At 43.8% G+C, this 21,485-nt stretch overlaps 1 protein-coding gene across 2 annotated transcripts in view; it reads right to left on the reverse strand.

The window, feature by feature from the left end:
- Positions 1–4,912: 4,912 nt before the first annotated feature.
- Positions 4,913–21,485, reverse strand: part of LAPTM4B (lysosomal protein transmembrane 4 beta) — a 140,835-nt gene continuing 124,262 nt past the window's right edge. For both annotated transcript variants that reach the window (XM_038390753.1, XM_038390751.1), the window contains one exon: positions 4,913–6,369. In XM_038390753.1, coding sequence (XP_038246681.1) covers positions 6,295–6,369 — 75 coding nt within the window. In that variant the 3' untranslated portion in view covers positions 4,913–6,294. The remainder of the gene's footprint in view (positions 6,370–21,485) is intronic.

Genomic DNA, 21,485 nt, shown 5'->3' on the forward strand with positions numbered 1-21,485 from the left:
CTCTCTCTGCGTTTTTCTCAGGCCCATGCTCCCAGTGCTTGTTCAGACTGTTTCCTTGACTTTTTGCTGCTTTTCTGGTCTCTCTCCTACTTCTTTCTCACTTACACATACATACCTCCGTCCAAACAAACCTCTCCCACCAAGCAATACTCAGTGAACCCCTACCCACCTACACAGTTCTAATTTATTTTTGGTAATGACGTGTTTTGGGTGGAGTCTCCTATTGTTCCTTACATTTATCCTGAATGACAGGTGCTGTTACACTCATCAGTTGATATATAAAATATATTTTATAACACTATGTGTTCAAAGGCATGCTACAAATATTAATTTAGATGCCATTTACTACTGTCAATAGTAAAATTTGAATTACACGCTGTTGTGAAAACAATCAGGAGATAACCAGCAACTACAGTTTGTTGTATGTTTTGAAATACTAGCAAAAATTAGTATGAAAACTTTGAAACCAGACCACATCCTCAGATGACATTTTGGCTCAAGAACCTTGGATTAAACATCCATAGCTCATTTGATTTTTTTTTAAATTGTAAATTGCAACTTATTTTTTAAAAACAACAAATTGCTACATCAGCTACTCTAACAATTTCACTGGAAGTGTTCAATGCCTCTTATTTAGTTGCTCTCCGCTTAGCAAAGGCAAAACACCCACACATAATAGCAGGAAATTTAAATTTATCTGTGCCACAGATAAAGTTAATATCTTCTTTAAAGCAAAGGAAATGAAAGCCATTCCATTTTCAAATGGTACTGTGGTGAGCAGAATTCACAAACTGGCAGAAGACAAATAAGAGTAACTAATTGTCCAGTTTTATCCCCTCAGAGATTTCCCACTATAGCTACCACAGTTCAGTTCAGTTCAGTTCAGAGGGTAGTAGCCAAAGTGAGAGCCCATAATGTAGATAAGGGTTGGCATTCACTGATACTTTAACCACGGTGCTGTCCAGTCCTGCTCTGAACATGGTTAGATGTCATGGTGCTAAAGAACTGGCAAATGCCTGGAGCTCTGGCTACAATAGCGCTTGTACCATTGTTGCCCTTGGGGAAGCTCAACCATAAACTCGTGGTAGTGACTTTGGAAATTTTAAAGGGAAAACGGATGTAGAAATCTAGAAGCTTGCCCCATCCCTTGAGTTTCTGGTTTTGGAGTGTAGTGGGAAGGAATCTCAGGGCAGGTCTACACTACTCCTTAAGTCAATTTAACTTGCGTCACTCAGATGTGTGAAAAAGGCCACCCAGAGCAACACAAGTTACAGTGACCTAAGAGTTGTCCACACCGGCACTATGTCAGTGGGAGAGGCTCTCCCGCCAACATAGCTTCTGCCTCTTGCTGAGGTGGAATAATTATGCTGACGGAAGAGTGTCTTCACCGAACATGCTACAGCTGCACTGATGTGCTTCTAGAGTAGATCTGCCCTCAGAAAAGGCAGGTCTGGGGTCCTTGATGCCTGCTGCAAGCAGGAGGTAGACTAACAAAAGTGGCTGGAATGATAGCAATACCTACTCTGGAAGCGTAAGAAGAAGAAGAAGAAGAAGAAAACCACTTCTTAGATTTATTAGCAGGATAAAATGAAATGGATTTAGGTTTCCCCATCCATGCTGGAACAGAATCTTATTTCTTGCTAAATTCTAAAAGATTTGCTCAAGGGGCTTTGCTATAAAGAAGAGCCATGACAAACTTGATGGCAAATCCCCCCTTCGTCCAAAGCCAGGAAAGGAACCAAAGGACAAGTCTGGTGGCTGTGGTAGACTCTAAATAAATAAATAAAATGATTGCCTTTTCCTATTGGCTAAATTAGATTTTTGTATTACATTAGCCAACATATTGTTCTTAAATATTTGTCACACCGGAGCAGTACCATACGTCTGTAATTAATTTTCTTCAAGGCACAGCTAATACTGGAAATCTAGTGGGACACAGAACAGGAATAAGATGGTAGCCTGACAAAACTTTGTTGCACCCTGACAGGCGCTTTTCTCTCTCTATTGCTATGGAAGCCAAATATCCAGAGTCTCAGACTGATATGACAGTGCCACAGAAAGTCTCTGCATTGCTATAATCAGAGAGCTCAACGCAATGAGTATCTATAGGTCTTAAAGTTGTGCGTCTGCCAGTTCCACTATTCTTGAACACTTAGAACCAAAGTGGGAGCTGGGAAACCTCTCCAATGGCTGCAAACGCTCCATGTTGCAATCTCTCTTTTCCGAGTGGACTCTGAGTGTAGCTTTGCAGTGCCCACCCTCACTTGCTCATATATAACTCCTCCCACAGGCCAGTGAGGAGACTGACTCATATCTTTACCATGCTTACCCATGCTCCCAAATGACAAGCCAAAATCACTGTGCCCTAGTCTCATGCCTGTTAGGGTATGTTTACACTGCAAGTGGAGGTCTGATTGTAGCATGTATAGGCATACCCAAGATGGCTTTAATGTAACTAGCATGGGGAACAGTAGAGAAGATGTAACAGCACAGGCTTCAACAGGGGCTAGCCATGCGAGTACAAGCCCACTGTGGACCTTGGGTACATCACGCAGGTTGTTAGCCCAGGCCATGCCCTAAGTATATATTCATGTTGTTAGCCCATACCATCCTGTTGTGCTAGTGATTAAAACAATGCCTTCCCATTCTACAGCTCCACCTTCATTTCCAGTATAAGACATACTCTTACATAACCCAGCCCTGGTTATATTGTTTTGCTGTTTGAAAAGTCTGGATACGGTGAAGAAAAAAAAAATAAAAATCTCCAACTGCTTTACATTGCACTTTGCTTGCTCATTTAAAATAAGCAGCTGTTCTGATTAATTGTCCAATATCAAATGTACGTTTGTAAAATAGTCTTTTGCTTTGAAGTAACTTTATATTCATTGGATGGGTGACAAAGTTCTATGTTCCTGCTGCTTCAATATCCTATTCTGCAGGAGATAGATATGGGCTTGTAGGCAGAAGGTCAGAGATCTGGCTTCCACATTCAGCTGAGTTATTCATCTGAAAACTTGGCCAGGTTGCAGAATCACTGTGGGTCAAATCCCTGGATGTGGAGACATCTTTATAGATGCCACTCTCCTTCCCTGAGAGAACATTAAGCCTGATTTATCAGAGCCAATCCTCCATTTACAGTTATGGATGCTATTTTTGGTTTCTCAGAGCTGCGAGCTAAAACAGTGTTGCTGTAAGCTGAAACTTTAGGTGTAGAATCTTTGCAGGGAAAGCTATTACAGTATACACGATTGCAAATCCAGCCTCTAATAAAAATGTAAATATGATTTCAAATAGATCTCCTTAGAAATAGGGATACTATGCTCCGAGTCTTCCAGCAACCTTGACCACCAGGCTGGAGTTTAACCAACTCTTCTTTAGATATGGACGGCAGAGGTCTGCTGGGTCTCAGGCAATCTTACAATAGGTGAGACCAAAGTGTCATCTATTTCAAGTTCTGGGATACAGCTGATAATTTGCTTAAGACTTGAAGATAGAACTTACATACGTTTGCTCTGGTCTGACTGTGGTACAGGAGAAAGGAAGCATGAAAATTAATTTCCTTTATTCTTATAACACTGATTCTTATGAATGTAAAAATATTAGTCTTTGTGCCGTCCAGTGAGATTAATGAACCTTCCCTCACCCGTTCTATCATCACCACTTCATCTCTTGTCTTCTGCTCCTACTCATAACTATTTCCCCACATCGTGGACTTAGAAAAGACCTTATTTTAACATTGGCAAAACACCTTAACAGTTCTGGGCACTGCACCAGCTTGGCATTCTCTAGACAATAGATCTGTGGTTAGGAATACGATCTAGAGGCGTATATTAGAGCATTTTGGTTATATTTACAAATCAGAGATTTTCCTAAAGGAATATCAGTTTGAACAGTGCATCACTCAAAACTGTGGTTGTTAATAACTGTTGCAATATGTTAGAAGCACTGAGATGCATCAAAAGCACATGTACTTATCAGACCACCACGAAAGCTTTTCTGCTCACCCTCTACAGGGCAATATTTTTGTATGTGGAAGAATACTATTTTCTACAGTTCTTATGTAAATACTGCAGTAATAACGGAGCTGCAGTTGAGGAAGAGAAAATTGGGGGTTTAAACTCAGTAGCTGTTGAGTTTAAGAAGCCTGCAAAATTCTGTTGACATGAAAAGATTCATAAAGTTTCAGCCAAGTATATCTTTACCCATCTGGTAAAACCAAGGCCCAGATCCTTAGCTGGTAGATCTGGACCTGTATGTCTGACTTGAGTGCACCTTTTTAATATTTTTCATTCCAGTCTTTGATGATCTGGCAATTATTAATAATGATCCCACATAATATAGAACTAATATAAAAAATAAAATGAGATGCAACCTGGAAAAATAATATGCTGATGTCTGCGGGGGAGCGGGAGGGGGAGAGGAGGAGGAGGACGGGAACCAACAGAAACAAAATGTATACATGGACGAGAGATACCTGAGAGAAAAGTACAGCTAAGAAAAACCTACAGCAAACTAGATATGAATTTATACAATATAATGGTAAAAAAACAAAACACAAAACAAAACAAAAGCCACCACCTGGCTACGGAAGTATCATGGAACAGACCAGAGATAGCAGTCCTTTATTGGGCACTTTGGAGACCAAACTCAGAAAACATTTCTGGATGCTAACAAAATAAGTCTGTTCCATCTCTAATTTCCATTGCTCTGTAACAAATATTCTGAGCCTAATAACTATTCTTTTCTGCATTTGTACGAGGCCGGAAGAAGGAAGATGTGGTTATTGACTGCATGAAACAGAAGTTGTAGTTTTTATTTCTTATTTACACATAAACCTGTCACATTTGATTGACAATACTAGATTTGTACGGATGTTATGTTAGTGAAGCGATGCAAAAGAAATTGCCATAGGCACAAGGAAACATCTCTTTTATTATAGAGAGGCTAGCTAATATACAGAGTAGATTCAATTAGAAGTATGTACAATCGGCTTATTGTCAAACAGATGAATGATTAAAAATTCTTCAAAATCAGTCAAGAATTAAAAGAAAGTGAACAGCCAGGAGGATCAGAAGTCCAGACAGCCGACCTCAAAAATAAATTCAGTTCTGGAATGTAAATGGTTATGAGGCCTACACTGGAAAACATTAGAGTTACCCTGCAGAAAACAATGAGATTTTTCTATATATCAGTATCAGCAACTGGTACAGTCAAGGTATTGCCTGGTCTGATCTTAGAGTGATTGAACCATGAAACAAAACAAGGCTAGACTGGAATCTGCTCTTGCACAAGTGTGTGGGAAGGGTCATTTTAAAAAGCCTTTTCCTCATTTCATGGCTTGCACAGGACAGATCAAAATAGCGGTCTCTGAACAGGGGCTATTTGGTCATTGTTCAGCCGTATTGGTATAACTTAATTCACAGTCCAAAACTTTGCTCTATTTACAGGCACACTCCCATAGAAACTTTCACATTTAGGATACTAAGGAGGAATCTTTTAATCACCAAGCCATGTGATTTTAAAAGCAGGTATTTTTTGAGGTTGCTAAAAGGGGAGGAGCGGTATAGGCAGGAAGGGAATATCAGCAGAATGGTGGCAGCAATGTTTACTTATTTATTTTGAAGAGAAGAGTGGCTACAGGGGACAGAGCAGGTATATGTTAGAACAGGGACCTGACTTGCCACAGTTTTGGGAGCTAAGCACCCTTGCTTTCCCATGCTCGTTCCCCCCCATTAAATGTTTGTGATTAACCTGATTAGTGAGAACACTATACTGTACACCTGTTCCTTTAGAGACCATTCGCTTCAGCACAATATTTTATTAGCTTTTTTGGAGTAAAGTGGAATGTCACTTTTTTGGGACTGACAGACTACATTTTGTACAATACATTCTAAAGGTGGAAAATGGGCATTTCAGAAACTTGTTTCTACTGATCTGGAAGATTTATAGATAAAAAAGGAAATTTACACCTGCTTTATATGCAAAAGTTCTAAATTCTCTAGCACTGCATGTCAAAATGGAGGTGAATAAAAGCTACTGAATGATTCTTGTCACCTTAACACTAACCCCCCCTCCCAAAAAAAGGTTCCTGAAACCAATTCAACACACTGTTTCAGTTGAAGCACATTATTAAAACTATCTACAGCATTTTGAACACAAAATCTACATTTCAAAATTTCAGCTAAACAGCAACACAAATCTTTAGAGTTACATCCTGGAAGTGAAATAAACAAACTGTTGCTCAAATGTTTGAGAAGTAAAGCTATTGTTCTTAGGTACACTTCACATTCTTGCTTATGCTGACACATAAGGTGGTGGTGGGTCTTTACTAGCTGCATTTGCAACATCTTCATAAGGTGGCAACAGCACCTGAGGAAAAGGGAAAAAAAATAATCACTAAATCAGCTGGCTAAAATTATAAAACAGGAATTTAGGACCTTGTTCTGCAAAATAATTAAATGACTAAATAAAATAAAAACTGCCTCAAGATTAGCAGTTAGCAAATAAAATATTAATGAAATACACAGGCCATTGCAATTTTATTGTGTGTTTCCATTATGAAGTGCAACTGAATTTCTTGTAACTTCTTACAATCTCTAATCACAACCCTAATCTAAACATGACGGTCCCAGAAGATGATTTTGACCATAAATTTACTGATCAAATTTGCACAGTATCCGTGACTGATTATATAGCAGCTGTACAGTAAAACTTCAAAGTGCTCTACTGCTATTGGAGATAGCCAGACTGGAGAGAAAATACTAATACTTAAATGATAAATGTCTGCATATTTCCTAAAATATACCAGTATATGGATATTGTGTTTGGTCCACTTACAGAGGTATTGGATGTAGATTGAGACCATGGTGTAATTCCCAGATGTTGCCCACATGACCTCTCAGTCATGATCTGATCTTGAAATGTAAAGCTGAACAACTAAATACACGTAAGGGGATATCCTGACCACACGGAAGTCAATGAGAGTTTTGCCATTGGCTTCAACGGGGCCAGAATTTCACCCTTATTCTTAAGGAAGTCAATAACTTGCTTTCCTAAAGAAAAACAAGTGTTATTTTCCATTTAGGACCTGATCAAAAGCACATTGAAATCAATGGGTCTCTTCACTGACTTCAATAAACTTTGAACCAGACCTTCACAGAACAATTCCAAGAATGATTCATGATGTAATCAGGGTCTAAATGAATGCTTCCCTGACAGATAGTTGAGAGGGGAAGAGACTATGGGTGTGTTTATGTAAATACAGGTTGCTCCTGCTCTGTTTACATATTCATCATTTATAGCTGTGTCAAAGGATCAACTTTGGCTAGTGTTGGGAACTAATGACCTTAGTACTGAATGCAGGGATAGTGAAATATGGTTACCAATGTTGTAATTATTATAGCAATACAGGAGAGCAGGACTGTGCTTACCCTGTCCCAAATGAGGGGAGGGAGTGCACCCTCATTTGAAAGAATGTCATTAACCAGGGGCTTGAATGTCAGAGCCCTGTGAAAGTAAGGGGGGGGGGGGAACAGGAGTTCTAGTCAGGTGGCTACATGCCACACCCCCCCCCGCCTCTCTAGACTGGCTTAAACTTTTCTTCCCCACTGTTTGAAGAACAGGGCTAAATAGGCTTCATTAGGAGCCTGTTACTTTAACTGCTTGATCAGAGCTGAAACCAGTTGTGGTAGGACTGTGTTTCTGCCTTGCCTGCTAAAAGCTACTATCACTGAGAGCGGAAATCACTTGAGATGAGGCAGCGCTTCTGCCCAGCCTGCAAAAGGGCAGAAAAATCACTGAGAGATTGATGTGCAGAGGTCACAGAAGAGAAGCAGAAGGTGACTGACAGCCAGCAAGGCGGCGCCAGAGAGGCGCGATGAAAGCGGTGAGCAGGTGGCTGGTGAGGGGCCAGCAGAGTGAATAAGATGCCTCTTTACTCTCCACCCAGGGTGGGAGGTGAACTCTGCAGATGCACCTCTGAACTCTGGGTCTGCACCGACCAAGGACAGCAGCAGAGAAGGATCGGGCATGTAAAAGGGACTTTTGGGTTGCTGGACTTAAGAACCTGAGGAGAAAAGGACATTAACCATCCTACTTCGGAGGTGGTCTTTTACCCATAGTTTATGTTTATGAACCCTGTTTGCGGTGTTTTCCCAAATTAACTGCAAGTTAGTTCTCTCCTTTTATTAAAAGTTTCTTTTTCTACACTCAGACTCTATGCTTGCGAGTGGGGAAATATTGCCTCTCAGAGGTGCTCGGGGGTGGTGTGTATTTTTCCCAGATTACTGGGTGGGGCTCGAGCCAGTTCTGTGTTGCATCAATGGAAAGGAACCCCTAGATATTGAACCTGGACCTGGTTGCTGCTGGCTCCACCTGGCAGAACGGTTACAATATTATACATATGCGAGCTTACACACTTCTATATCTGTGTGTGCTTCTATGCACATTTGCTGAATTAGAAAACAGACACAGTAGGATCTTCAGTCCTGCACCTAAAAGAGACGCAGAGTGCTTTAAAATTCTAACACATTTGACAAGGACATGACTCCAGGGTTATTAACGCCATGGGTCTGTGCTTGTGAGTGCAATATCCCATATATGCTTCCAAACAAGCGCAAGTTCTCAAAAGCTTTGCATTAATCAAAAAAGCATTGAATATTTTATGTCTGCTTTAAAATGTACAGCTAAATATAGTGGAATACACGTGTACCGAAATTATATACAACAAATAGGACATTAGATAAATGTTATGATAAAGTCAGCTTTTTAAGAAGCACATTTGTCATACCAGCTCCTGTAGTATCATCAATGTCAATAAATTCTAGAAAATGCTCTGACAGTCACCATTGCAGGGACATTTTCACTTGGTTCTGTTGTTATAAAATGCACCATTAAAGTAATTTGTGTGCAGTCCAGAATAACAGAGTAATATCTTGCTGACTTCAGATCTGCCACAATCTTCTGTTTGACTTTTGTTGCTAGTAACTGTATGATCTCATTTTTAATTTTTTTCCCCCAAAGTAGTGGTGTGTGCACATTTCTTGGGTGGTGACTCTTAGATGCTCTTGGAGTACAGCATCAGACTCAGCCATCAGTTACACAATTTTAAGGAAGTTTCCATTGTTTGGCACATACAGCTGATCTGAAGTGCCATGCAGTGCTAGGTTTTGGGTAGCAAGCATTCTCACAATGGCAATGAGCCTTTTCAGAACTTTTTGCCAGTAAAGAGACTCTGATGCAATCTTCTCTTGATGCTGATCATATGGTGGCCTTTAACCTTAGTCTCATCTCAAGCTCTTTCCACCTATGGAATGCTCTCTGGTGATTTGCTGCCTTCTCAAGGCATGCCAGATTTCTAGCCAGATTTTTCCAGTCCTTTGTTCCTGTAGAACCCAATGTGGCTGGAATATTAGACTGGAAGAGTTTGCAACAAAAACAGTATGCAGCATTCTGGGGTTTTGAGTACATAAGCCAGGGCCTCTCCACTTTGTCCCCATTGGGGATTTCATGCCAGTAATGTGTTGGATGGAAACTTCTATTTTCATTGTCTTTGGGGAACATGAAGTTTTTCCACCTGCTGTGGCCCATGCAGTACAAGGAAATCCCTCAGGCCACTGCTCAAGTGGGTCCACAGTCCTGGATCATCTAGACTTAAGGAACTAAACTCAACAGCAGCTGTTTCTTGTGCCTCCACCACGCTCTTCTCTGATCTACACTTTTCTTCAGGAATGTGCATGGTCCGAGATGGAGATATGGATGCTGCAGTAGCTGCCAGATCACCTGCACTCTGACGAACTGGAAGATCAGGCATCTCCTCACCACTTACATCCTCACTGGGGCCAGAAGGCTCACCATGAACATTTGTGTCTATGTATCTCTGGAGAGCTCCTTCCAGAAAAGCTTCCTTTGCTTGCTTGCTTTTTCCTGAATGCTGCCCCAGAGGGGCCTTTTCTTCTTTCACTCATGACTGCTGTTCTGTGCCAGCTATAGTGGCTCTCAACACTCAATTGAAGGGGACAAATAAGCAGGCTGGTAGCAAGGCCTGAGTGAAGGAAGATATCAGCGTCTTAAAGGCCTAACTGGCTCCGACTACTTCAGTTGACTGACTGTTCTCCTCAAGTGGGTTCAGGGAAGCAGCAGGAAATAGGAAGCTCCCTGAGAAGCTGGTGTTAATCAGTCCAGGCTCCTGGGGGTGCTAGAGAGGTACATAAGATGCTCCTTCTCCTCCCTCTCCCTGCAGTTCCTGCTGTTTTCTATTATTCCCTCTCACCTTTTCTCCTGCCTGCCTGTCATGTCTCTTGTGCCCTCCTTCCTCCAGCCCAGCACTCCGCCATCTCTGTGCATCTAGAGCAGAGAGAATACATATGCACCAGCAGCAGACAATTTTCTACTCTCTGGTTCCTAGTGGCGCCCCCACAGCCTGGCATCTGAGGTGGCCACCTCAGTTCGCCTCATGATAAGGCCAGCCCTGAACAGGACACAAACTGCTGCACGGACGCTTTGTATTAATTTTTCAAAATTATAATATATTACCACCAATATGGACCATGGCCCCATGGAATAGATGGCTTCCCTGCCAAATTCAATAGATAGTTCCTTGACCTCCTGTCTGAAAAGATGCCTAAAATGTTTAATAAGTCACTCCTAGCAGGCAGTCCTCCCAGACCTTAGGCCTGGTCTACACTATGAGTTTAGATAGAATTTAGCAGCGTTACCTCGATTTAACCCTGCACCCGTCCGCACAACTAAGCCCTTTTTTTCTGACTTAAAGGGCTCTTAAAATTGATTTCTTTACTCCACCCCCGACAAGGGGATTAGCGCTGAAATCAGCCTTGCCGGGTCGAATTTGGGGTAGCGTGGACGCAATTTGACGGTATTGGCCTCCAGGAACTATCCCAGAGTGCTTAATTGTGACCGCTCTGGACAGCACTCTCAACTCAGATGCACTGGCCAGATAGACAGGAAAAGGCCCATAAACTTTTGAATCTCATTTCCTGTTTGGCCAGCATGGTGAGCTCACCTGCACCTGTCACCATGCAGAGCCCAGCAACACAGGAAACCATACAGTCCCAGAATCGTCGAAGAGCTCCAGCATGGACCGAACGGAGGTACGGGATCTGATCGCTATATGGGGAGACGAATTTGTGCTGGCAGAACTCCATTTGAAAAGATGAAATGCCAAAATACTTGAAAAAAATCTCCAATGGCATGAAGGACAGAGGCTATAACAGGGGACCTGCAGCAGTGCCACGTCAAAATTAAGTAGCTCAGGCAAGCCTACCAAAAAACTGGAGAAGCAAACGGCCGCTCCGGTTCAGAGCCCCAGATATGCTGCTTGTATGATCAGCTGCATGCCATTCTAGGGGGTGCAGCCACCACTACCCCAACCCTGTGCTTTGACTCCATCCAAGGAGTGGGAGGCAACACGGAAGTGGGTTTTGGGGGCGAGGAAGATGATGATGAGGAAGTTGTAGTTAGCTCACAGCAAGGAAGAGGAGAAACTGGTTTCCCCAAGAGCCAGGATCTGTTTATCACCCTGGACCTGGAGCCAGTACTCCCGAAACTCACCCAAGGCAGGCTCCCAGACCCTGAAGGCCACAAAGCATTGCAGCGTATGGTCCCGGTGTTTGCTGGCATTCAAACAACATCCATTCTTAATCTCTCTGTGTTACTCTCAGGATAGTGATATCATTCAGGGTCACCTGATTGAAATAGGGGAATTTTATTAAGGGACATTCAGAGGTGCCCCTTCCTGCTGGGCTGTTTGCCTGTGGATGAAAAGAAATCTTCCCCGCTGTTAGCCACGTGGTGGGGGAGGGGTGAAGCCATCATCCCAGAGAAGTAAGTGTGTGTGTGGGGGGGGGGAAGGGGTTAGTTGGGTTTCTGCTGCACGTTAACTCGGAAACCGCAGCCCCTCCTTTTAAATTGCCAACCCATTTTAAATGACAAACCCAATGGCTACTTTGTATGGGAAATGAGGGCGCTGCTGTTTGAAACCATTCCCACATGTTATGAAGGTTAAAGAAGCCAAAAGGCTTGGCTTACGATGGCTGTCTGCAAGCCGAATTCTGTTGCCCAGCTCTACGTGAGTGATCTCTCACACGAAACTGGCATACCCTCAATAAGAGGCAAAATGTGACCTTGTAATGAAAGCACATGTCCTATGTAATGTTAACAGCATCATTTACCGTGAAAGAGTGTACCCATTGTTCTATAAAATGTTTCTCCTTCCCAGAGGCTAGCGAAGATTAGAAGGCCAAAAAAAGCACTCACGAAGAAATGTTCTCTGACTTCATGCTGTCCTCCCACATTTACAGAGCACAGCAAAATACATGGAGGCAGACAATCTCAGATTGCAGGAAAGCACAATATGAACGCGAGGAAAGGTGGCGGGCTGAAGATGGTAGGTGGTGTCAGCTTGCTGAAAGAAGGCAGGAGTCAATGCTGAGGCTGCTGGAGAATCAAACTCATATGCTCCAGCGTATGACTGAGCTGCAGGAAAGGCAGCAGGACCACAGACCACTGCTACAGCCCCTGTGTAACCAACCACCCTCTTCCCCAAGTTCCATAGCCTCCTCACCCAGATGCTCTAGAACGTGGGGGGGGGGGCATCTGGCCATCCAGCCACTCCACCCCAGAGGATTGCCCAAGCAACAGAAGGCTGGCATTCAATAAGTTTTAAAGTGCTGTGTGGCCTTCTCCTTCCCCCTCCACTACCCCACCCAGTACTTCCCTCCTCCACCATCCCTCCTGGGCTACCTTGGCAGTTATCCCCCTATTTATGTGATGAATAAATAAAGAATGCATGAATGTGAAGCAACAATGACTATTGCCTCTGCAAGTGGTGATCGAACGGGGGAGGGGAGGGTGCTTAGCTTACAGGAAAGTAGAGTGAACCCAGGGGCGGCGGTGGGGGGTGGGGCGGGGGATTCCATCAAGGAGAAACAAACAGAACTTTCACACTGTAGCCTGGCCTGTCATGACACTGGTTTTCAAAGCTTCTCTGATTCGCAGCGTGCCCTTCTGTGCTCTTCTAACCACTCTGGTGTCTGGTTGCACATAATCAGAGGCCAGGCGATTTGCCTCAAGCTCCCACCCCACCATATACGTCTCCCCCTTACTCTCACAGATATTGTGGAGTGCACAGCAAGCAGTAGTAACAATGGGAATATTGGTTTCGCTGAGGTCTAAACGACTCCGTAAACTGCACCAGCATGCTTTTAAACACCCAAATGCACATTCTACCACCATTCTGCACTTGCTCAGCCTATAGTTGAATAGCTCCTGACCACTGTCCAGGCTGCCTGTGTATGGCTTCATGAGCCATGGCACTAAGGGGTAGGCTGGGTCCCCAAGGATAATTATAGGCATTTCAACATCCCCAACGGTTATTTTCTGGTCTGGAAAGTAAGTTCCTTCCTGCAGCTGTTGGAACAGACCAGAGTTCCAGAAGATGCAAGCGTCGTGTACCTTTCCCGGCCATCACACATTGATGTTGGTGAAACGTCCCTTGTGATCCATCAGTGCTTGCAGCACCATTGAAAGTACCCCTTGCGGTTTAGGTTCTCACGGCCTTGGTGCTCCGGTGCCAAGATAGAGATATGGGTTCCATCTATCGCCCCACCACAATTAGGGAATCTCATTGCAGGAAGCCATCCACTATGACTTGCACATTTCCCAGAGTCACTATCCTTGATAGCAGCAGCTCAGTGATTGCACTGGCTACTTGTATCACAGCAGCTCCCACAGTAGATTTGCCCACTCCAAATTGATTCCCGACTGCTGTCTGGCATTGCAAGCTTCCACAGGGCTATCGCCACTCGCTTCTCAACTGTGAGGGCTGCTCTCATCTTGGTATTCTTGCAGTTCATGGCAGGGGAAAGCAAGTCACAAAGTTCCATGAAAGTGCCCTTACGCATGCGAATGTTTTGCAGCCACTGGGAATTGTCCCAGACCTGCAATACTATGCGGTCCCACCAGTCTGTGCTCGTTTTCCGGGCCCAGAATCAATGTTCCACGCCATGAACCCGCCCAACTGACACCATGATATGCACATTGCAGGGGCCTGTACTTTGTGAGAAGTCTATGTCCTTGTCCTCATCACTCTCGTCACCATGCTGCAGTCGCCTCCTTGCTTGGTTTCGCTTTTGTTGCAGGTTATGGTTCTGCATATCCTGCTGGATAATGCGTGCGGTGTTTATAGTGCTCATAATTGCCGCGGTGATCTGAGCGGGCTCCATGTTCCCAGTGCTATGGCATCTGCGCTGAAAAAAGCGCGAAACGATTGTCTGCCGTTGCTCTGATGGAGGGAGGGGCGACTGACAACATGGCTTACAGGTTTGGCTTACAGGGAATTAAAATCAACGAAGGGGTTGGCTTTGCATCAAGGAGAAACAGAATGGCCCCCTCAAGGATAGAACTCAAAACCCTGGGTTTAGTAGGCCGTTGATTTCACAGAGGGAGGGAGGGAGGGAAGGAGGGGGGAGAAAATGAATACAAATGAATACAAAACAAATCTGGTCTATTTCTTATTTTGATCCACTTAATCTATCTTTATAGATCTTAGGCTGGCAGCAGACGGTTCAGTACAACTGCTGGCCATCGTCATCTCCTGGCTGCTCACCAGAAGATGGTGCAGTACGACTGCCAGCAGGACTGAATCTCCATGAGATGAAACTTAAAAAGGCAAATAACCTGGCTGAGTCACTCCCATGTCTGTCCAGGCGCCCCTGACTGAACTCACAAAGGTCGGCTAAAAGAGCACCCAGGAGTATGACGACAATGGCTACCAGTAATAATGTACCATCTGCTGCCAAAAGGCAATGAGCTGCTGCTGTGTAGCAATGCAGTACCGCGTCTGCCAGCACCCAGGAGACATATGGTGACGGTGAGCTGAGTGAGCTCCATGCTTGCCATGGTATGGCATCTGCACGGGTAACCCAGGAAAAAAGGCGCGAAATGATTGTCTGCCGTTGCTTTCACGGAGGGAGGGAGGGAGGGAAGGAGGGGGCCTGATATGTACCCAGAACCACCCGCAACAATGTTTTTGCCCCATCAGGCATTGGGATTTCAACCCAAAATTCAAATGGGCGGTGGAGACTGCGGGAACTGTGGGCTAGCTACCCACAGTGCAACGCTCCAGAAGTTGACGGTTGCCTCGGTACTGTGGACGCACGCCCCCAACTAAATGCACTTAGAGCATTTATGTTGGGGGGTGGGGACACATTATCGACTGTATAAAAAAAGCTTTCTTAATTCTATAAATTCGACCTAATTTCATAGTGTAGACATACCCTTAATAACAGTTATTTCTAAACCAGGAAGAAATTCCACACTATGGTCCAATTCCAGGCCAACTACACTTATTAACAGTGAAGTCAAAATACTGGCAAAAATTCTGGCAATGAAATTGGAGAATGTTTTGGGTTCTATCATATACTCAAACCACATTGGGTTTGTCAGAGGCTGTCATGGCTCTGATAACCTTTGACAACTTACCGATATTACAGCAGTGAAATATAATAACCCTGAAGCACAGAAAATATTAGCCTTAGATGCAGGAAAGGCTTTTGATAGAGTGAATTGGAGATATACATTTTATATCCAGCACAAATCTGGATTTGTACCCTTATTTAGTTCCTGGATCCAACTATTACATTCTCACCCAATCTCTTCAATCAAAGCCACCAATGTGACCTCAAATTTGTTCAGCTTCTTCAGGGGTACTCGGCAAAGGAGCTCACTGTCTCCATTACTTTTTGGTTTGGCTCATGAGCTCTGGCAATAGCTAAAAGGAGTCATTCAGGTATTCGAGACATACAACTTGGTTCCATGGAATACAAATTACTGTTGTATGCAGACGATGCTCTTTTGTTCAAAGCAAGCACTGCTCACCTAGCGAGGATGGGGAAGCTCTAGCCAGCCACGCATGCAACCGTATTGTCACCCCCAACATGGATGTGTTGCAGCTACTCCCAAACCAGAAATCACTATTCCAGCCCTCCTACCACTAATTCAAAAAAAAAAAAAAAACAAAAAAAAACAAACAAAAAAAACAACTCAGCAATATCTAGTTACAAAATAAACTGGAAAAAATAAGAACTATTGGAAATCTCCTGGATGTCCTGTAGTGGGCTTTTTTCAATTAAGTACCTAGGCACAAAAATACTAAGAAACATTACCAAAGTAGTGAAGAAAAATTTTCATCCTGTACTCTGTCAAATAACTAATGATACAAATAGGTGACATCCTCTCTCCCTGAGCCAGTGAGTAAGGGTTAATACCATTAAAATGAATATTTCACCTAGGCTCCTTTATATTCTAAGCGGTCTACCTGTATATATCCCTCATTCTTATTTTAGAAAATTTAATAGCATTATTAGAGCCTTTCTGTGGGACCCTAGTCAATGCCCCCTCTTTGGGGACTGTCACCTTGTTGTGGTGAAGGGGCTTGTGTGTTCCAATGATCCTCAGAGCTAAGTTGTCGGGAGCTTTGTGTTCCTGGTAGCATCTCCCAAGGTGAACAGATCTGAGGGGAGGTCCCAGACAAATCACTGTCCAATCCCCCAAGTCCTCAATGGTGGATCAGGTGGAAGAGGGTCATCGAATCTCAAAGGCTGTGAAAGCGCATGAAGGCTGCAGCAAGTTGTCCAGTCGTCTTGGATTTTCCCTGCCACTGGGCTCCAGACCTCCAACTTGTCATGATTGTGTGGTTGCTGTAGCCGCACCAGCTTCCCCACATTAAAAGAAATCACACACAGGCTTCTACCATGGGAAATATCTTTCCAACCTTCCAAGCCCTGTGGTGATGGACTAGTGGTAACAGGGACAGGATTAGTGAATCTGGCAGTCCCTACCCATGCATCTGCACTTAGGCAGTGGTAATTAGATGGTTGCCTGACACCTAGACTGAGACAGAGGAGCAATTCAGCAGCTACTATTGCGACTGACTCTTTAGGATCCCCTCTTCTCACCCTGCATGGGGAAAGGGCTAGAAAAGGTGCCCTAAACCTAGGCTGTCTCATACACTCCTGGCTGGATTACCGTGTCCACTGGGATCACTCTGCCTGCGGTCAAAGCTATAAAAAGAATGTATTTTGCTACATGGAATGTTAGCACCCTGATAAACAACAAAGATAATGTATGGCCACAAAGAACTGCTATCATCACCAGGGAACTTGAGATACAACATCGACGTCGCTTCCCTGAGTGAGACAAGGTGCCCAGATGAAGGTCAACTGAGAGAAGAAGGTGGAGACTACACCTTTTTCTGGAAAGGAAAATCTGAAGAGGGCAGGCGCATTCATTGTGTCAGTTTTGCAAATAGGAATAAGTTTGTCAGTCAGCTTACAGAATTTCCTGTAGGAATCAATGAACATCTTATGACTCTTCGTCTTGAGCTCAGCAACAACCAGTCTGCTGCCGTCAGTGCATATGCCCAACCCTTGATTCTACCGAGGATATCATGGAACAATTCTATATAGATCTTGACAGAGTCTTGACCAACATTCCCAACGAGGACAAGATCATTCTCCTCGGAGATTTTAACGCTAGCGTCAGGCGGGAGTCAGATCTCTGGAACGACACTATTGGAAAAGGAGTAGAAAAGGCTAACTCCAACGGCATCCTCCTCCTGAGCAAATGCGTAGAACATGGCCTGTCATCATAAACACCCTCTTTAGACAAAGTGAGAAGTATAAGACCACCGGGAGACATCCTCGCTCCAGGCACTGGCACCTTCTTGACTACACAAAAAGAGAAGGAGTACTTGTGGCACCTTAGAGACTTTTTGCGAATACAGATTAACACGGCTGCTACTCTGAAAGCTTCTTGACTACGTTATTGTTAGAGCTCGAGATTAGAAAGATGTCCGCATCACGAGGGCCACGCATGGAACTGATGACTGTTGGACGGACCATTGCCTTGTTAGATCAATCATGAATTTGCAGATCATCTCAAGGCACTGCAAGAAGGCAAAATCAGTACAAAAGAATTTCAATGTCAAGTCCCTTGAAGATATAGTGACTTGGGAGAAACTTCAGCAGCATCTCCAAAAGAAGTTTGCTGCTATGCCTACAGCTGATGATGATAATGAAAATCTCTGAAAGGGATTAAAAGACTGCCATTCTCTTGGCATATGCCGAGTCCACCGGCTATGTCACCCACCATCACCAAGATTGGTTTGATGAGAATGATGCAGAGATTCAGGGCCTGCTCGCCCAGAAAAGAAAAGCGCATTGCATGTGGCAAAACGACATACCACACCAGCAAAAAAAAAAAAAAAAAAAAAAAAAAAAAAAAAAAAAAAAAAAAGAAGTCTTACAAGCAACTCAAGGTTGAAGCCCAAAGAAAAATCTGTGACATCAAAAATAAGTGGTGACGAAAAAAGGCCAAGGAGATTGAGCTTTATGCTGATAAACACAACATGAGGAGTTTCTTTCAGGCAATAAGGGCCATTTATGGCCCATGCTCCCACGGACCCACACCACTCCGAGCCGAAGACGGGTCAACATATTTTAAGGACAGTGAAGCCACCAAAGCCAGATGGAAGGAGCATTTTGAGTTACTCCTGAACCGTGAGTCAACCATCTCTGATGCCACTATCAAATCTATACCTCAACGACATGAAAGAATCTCTTGCTGACCTCCACACCCTCAAAAAAGTAACGAGCCATTATGCAAACTAAGAACAAGGCAGCAGGGCCAGATGGCATACTAACTGAAGTCTACAAGTTTGGAGGTGAGGAACTGGTAGGGAAGCTCCACAAACTTTTCTTCATATCTGGTATAATGAGAAGATTCCAGAAGACTTGAGAAACGCTAACATTGTTACAATCATTAAGAAAAGAGATAAGCTGGAGCGTGGAAACTATCAAGGCATTGCCTTTCTATCAACAGCAGGGAAAATTCTTGCCTGTATCCTCTTAAACCAATTACCTTCCCCTGGAATAAATATTGCCAGAATGTCAGTGTGGTTTTATACCATCCCAAGGGACAACCGACATGATCTTTGTTGCCCGCCAAACCCAGAAAAAAATCTCAGGAGCAAAATCAGCAGCTGTACATGGCTTTCATCCATTGACAAAGGCCTTTGACTCTGTCAATTGTGAAACCCTGTGGAAGGTGCTGGCCAGATTTGACTGCCCTCCAAAATTTATTAAGGTCCTCAGGCTTCTCCATGATCAGTTGACTGCCACTGTTCTCTAATGGCCTTGAGATGGAACCTTTCATCATCAAAACTGGGGTTAAGCAAGGATGCGTTGTTGCCCCAACCCTGTTTTCCATCTATTTAACAGTCATTTTGGTCCTCGCTAATGATCAGCTCCTCAATATAGAATGGATGGGCGGCTCTTTAATCTTCAATGTCTCCGCTCGAAGTCCCAAGTTTTCATGGCATACATTACTGTTCTTCAGTATGCTGATGTTTGTGTCATCATAGCGCACACTAAGGATGACCTTCAGTCCATACTGGATTTTCTTGCACAAGCTTACCAAAACCTAGGACTCTCACTCAATATTGAGAAGACTAAAGTGCTCTATCAACCTGCCTCAGGCCTTGTACATGACCCACCACAAATCACCATCAAGGGTCAAACTTTGGAGACAGTTGAGCACTTTTGCTACCTCGGTAGCCCACTTTCTCACAATGCAAAAACTGAAAGTGAGATCCAGCACAGAATCTAGCGTGCAAGTGCTTTCTTTGGGAAATTGCTCTGACCCATTTTCACAGACCTTGACCTATGGCAGAACACCAAGATCCAGGTCTAAAAGACAATTGTTGTTCCTATACTCCTCTATGGATGCGAAACCTGAATAACCTATTGACAGCACCTCAAGAGTTTGGAGAGGTATCACCAACAATGTCTCCAGAAGGTCGTTCATGTCAAGTGGCAAGATTGCCACACTAACACCAGCATCCTCGCTGAAGCCAATGTCACCAGCATTGAAGCAATGATTCTCATGCACCAACTTTGCTGGGCTGGACATTGTGTGCGGATGCCAGACTCTCGCCTCCCAAAACAAGCCCTCTACTCTTAGCTCACTGATGGTCAGAGATTCCGTGGTGGTCAGAGGAAATGCTACAAAGACACACAAAGCGTATCATAAGAAAACTGATGTGGACATTACAAGCTGGAAAGAGCAACCTATCAACCAACCCCAATGGCGCCCCATCCTCCATCAAGCAGTGGCCTGCTTCAAGGAGAAGCGCCTTGCTCTCGAAGCTGGAGAGAGAGGAGGAAGGAAAAAGAAATAACTTTCTCCCAGCAGGCCACTGGCCTGCCACAAAATGTCTGTGCCTACTGCGGGTGGATTTGTGGTTCCAGGATTGGACTTCTGAGTCATCTCAGGACCCATATGTAAATCCATGGTAGAGATCATCCTCGAATTGAGGGATCGCCAGTCAGTCAGTCAATGCCCATGACTATCATTGAAAAATTTCTAGCTCCTATAGCCACAGGACAGTTTGGGCTCTCAGACCTACAAAATTACTATTATGTTTTTATCATGTCACAGATCTCATTCGTTTCTAGCATGCACCTTTATCCCTGCAACTGTGGAAACTGAATGGGTATTAATGCATCCAATTCTCCCTGTGGATCTGATGAGTTACTCTTTTTGTCCAATGGAGAAAAATAAGGGGCCTACAGTGGTGGCTGTGCAAAGGGTCTGGACTATCCCAGCTAACAGGGAACAATTGTATCCTCACCACCATGCAAAAACACCTATCTGGGATAACCCAGACTTGCGAATTGGTGAAAACCCTGTAATTTAGAAGAACTGGCTGAGCAAGGGCATCATATGGATTTCCCAATGGTGAAGGATGAGGGCTTTGTCTCTTTTCTAACATTAAATCAACTATATGACCTAACACCCTCAGCGGAGTGGCAGTGCTTACAACTGAAACCAGTGCTAAAACAACAATTTGGTCCAGAGACCGCAAAGCTATCTGGAACCTTGAAAATGCTTCATAAACTCCCCAGGCACATGTCCACTATGTATGCCTAATAAAGAGGAACTCCATTGGTCTGGAGTTCTTTGTGAAAATCTGAGAAGGAGAGTTAATATAGCACTTAAAAGAACCCCAATGGAAAAGCATATTATGGAATAATAAAAATGCTTCTGTGGATCTCAGGCTATGCCTGAAACAGCAAAAGTCTATTCAAAATGTATTGGACGCCACAAAGGTTGTGCAAGACAGGGGCCTTTTCCTCTGATGTTTGTTGGCGCTGTAATAAAGAAAAAGGAACCCGATACATCTGCTGTAGGGTCTGTCCGACAGCCAGGCAACTATGGAAAGAGGTGGACACAAGAGTGAAATACAGTAACTCCTCACTTAATGTCCTCCCACTTAACGTTGTTTTGAAGTTACGTTGCTGCTCCATTAGGGAATGTGCTCATTTAAAATTGTGCAATGCTCCCTTATAAAGTCATGTGGCTGCCTGCTCTGTCCACTGCTTGTAAGATTCTGTGGAAGAGCAGCAACT

The sequence above is a fragment of the Dermochelys coriacea genome, chromosome 2, assembly GCF_009764565.3.
Source record: "Dermochelys coriacea isolate rDerCor1 chromosome 2, rDerCor1.pri.v4, whole genome shotgun sequence".
Taxonomy (NCBI): Eukaryota; Metazoa; Chordata; order Testudines; family Dermochelyidae; genus Dermochelys; species Dermochelys coriacea.